The sequence below is a fragment of the Chinchilla lanigera genome, unplaced genomic scaffold (assembly GCF_000276665.1).
Source record: "Chinchilla lanigera isolate Chin_1 unplaced genomic scaffold, ChiLan1.0 scaffold00012, whole genome shotgun sequence".
Lineage (NCBI taxonomy): Eukaryota > Metazoa > Chordata > Mammalia > Rodentia > Chinchillidae > Chinchilla > Chinchilla lanigera.
Window position 1 is genome coordinate 8,005,003 of NW_004955413.1, and position 2,474 is coordinate 8,007,476.

General features: G+C 35.9%; 1 protein-coding gene across 1 annotated transcript; it reads right to left on the reverse strand.

The window, feature by feature from the left end:
- Positions 1-207: 207 nt before the first annotated feature.
- LOC102023139 (taste receptor type 2 member 125-like) lies at positions 208-1,146 on the reverse strand. Its single transcript, XM_005379626.1, has one exon. It carries the CDS (start codon positions 1,144-1,146, stop codon positions 208-210), a length of 939 nt encoding a protein of 312 aa, XP_005379683.1.
- Between the last annotated feature and the right edge of the window lie 1,328 nt (positions 1,147-2,474).

Consider the following 2,474-nt stretch of genomic DNA (forward strand, 5'->3'; position numbering starts at 1 on the left):
TATATATATATATATAAATGTATATGTGTGTGTGTGTAAATATACCACAAAGACGGTAGTATGCTCTGTTAGTGTTGATTCCAAACGTACACTTGTAAAATTCACAGGGTCCTATACAACAAAAAAATTGAGAAAGTAAAAATTCATAAAGCAAGAATTTCATCATACCTGAGAAGCGCTAAAATATGCAAGATATTCACAGATGTGTTAAGAATCCCTTGGTTCTGTGTCTTTGAACCTGCATTTTAGCCATCTCCATACCGAAACAGAGGCCTGTTTCAACTTACTGCTTCCCAGAATCAGGACACATGAATGCCCCGAAGGAAAAGCAATTGCAGTAGCCTGATCCCAAAAAATGATCAGGTCTTCATCAAGCAGTTCAAAGCTCAAAGCCTGCACAAAAACAGAGAATAAAAAAATAGCATATAGTACTAGAAAGGCAACTCCAGTTTGCAAGGCTTTTATGTGGGCTGTGGTGCTGACATCTCTGGACCCTCTGAAATTGTGCTGCATCCTTTTTAGATGTTTCCACAGGGAGAAGATGAGCAGGAGGAATGTCATCAGGGACACTGTAAAGGGTATAAGTGTGAACATGGAGTTGATGAAAATATAATGTTTGTAAACCTGTGTAAAGTTTCTCCAATTTGAAGTGGAAGATATATTTCTTATAGATCCATCATTCCAGACATCAGCATATATGTTTAAAACTATAATATTTAACAACAAAGAGAATAGAGAGACCAGAAGTGTACACAACACTACCTTTGTAAGTCTCCATTTTAGATAAAGAAAAATGGAGTGAGAAAAATTAGCTATTTTGAGAAAATAAAAGATGCTGAGGATTGTAGACATCCAAATGTTAAAATGATTGATTATTGTCCAGATAATATTACTTATTCTAACAGCTTTTATGGTTAGCAACAAATCTGGGAACTGTGTAGATATCAACAGAAGTATCAGTAATACACAAAGCAGAGCAATTCTGCAGGTTGCCAAAGCAGTGAGAACTTGATCAAATAAAGAGATTTTTCTTGTCCTGACCCAGACCAAGAAGTTCACCAGTGATATAAATCCATTTCCAATATATCCAATAACAATTTCCATGTACACAATGATTGTAAATGTGGTCAGCATAGCACCACTCATTGTCTGTAAGAGAATACACTGCTTTTCAATGTTGCTGCTGATGTTTTGTTAATTCATTCATTTAATATGTACCATTCTGATCAAGGAAATATCAAGATTTTGTAATGAATGAGTTCATAGTTTTCTTCATGAAAATCTTCCCCTTTATTAGCCCAAGAGAGAGCTTCATCCAGACTCTGTGTCCCACACATACAGTGTCCGGGTCTTTTGTGGATGAAGGACACACTGTGGTTTCCTATGTTAACACAGAAGCAAAGCAAGATTTACTTTGGCTTACTTTGTTATTTTTGGTTTATCAACATATCCCAATCTAGTGACATGAATTCTGAGCAAATAATACTACAAAACTATAGTACATATAGCAGACAGGAAATATAAGTAACTTCCTAAGCTTTGAGAACATACAAATCACAGTTATTTTGGGGACCCTATACAGACATTGGCCAAAGTTTTTCCTACCTAGTATCAGAGTTGTCTAATAATCTATTTGAGATCATTACTCCTAAAGTTCTGGGTGATAAGAATCATATTTATGGGCCAGGGATATAGTGGTAGAATACCTGTCTGGCATGCACAAGATCCTGAGTTTGATTCCTGGTACCAAAAATAAATATATATTTGTGATTTTACCTTTACAGATACACATATTTACTAGACACTATTTCCATTCTCTTTCCACTCCAGTAATTCAGGCTTAGAACTGACTTATACATCTAGTTCATGCTGTTTTATATTTGTTAAAATGTAGTTTTAAAAATGCTTTCTGTTTAATATTAAAAAGTATCAATTATAAATATCGAGCAAACTCTGTGAATATTTTTTCTGTGCATGTAGAAAGAGGTGAAGATAAATCTGATTTCCCATGAAGCGCCACTAAGAAAAATGAGTTCTACCACACAGCAAGAATCCTCCTCATTCTCAGATTCTCTCTTTCCCACTGAGGCTCATCCTTCCTCAGCATCAAAGACCTTTGAATTTTATATCCGCCCCTTTTCTTCCCATGAACAACTCCTCTGTGACCCCCTTGGTGCCCAACTAAAGGCACCAAGGTTGATAAAGGATGATACACTACCTGGTCAAGATGTAGCATAAGCACCATGACACGGTCACTCCTCCTCAATAGCTGAAGAACCAAAGAAAAAAATTTGGTTTTGGCAAAGAACCAAAGAAAAGAATAAGGGAAATGGTAGCAAAGAAATAAAAAACATGTGTCATAAACTCCAGTGATGTCAGAGAAGTAGATGTGCTTCTCCACCGTGAATATTTGACACACTCGTGGTCTTCACAAGCAGTACTGAAGAAAGAAAATGAATACAGTATACTCTAAA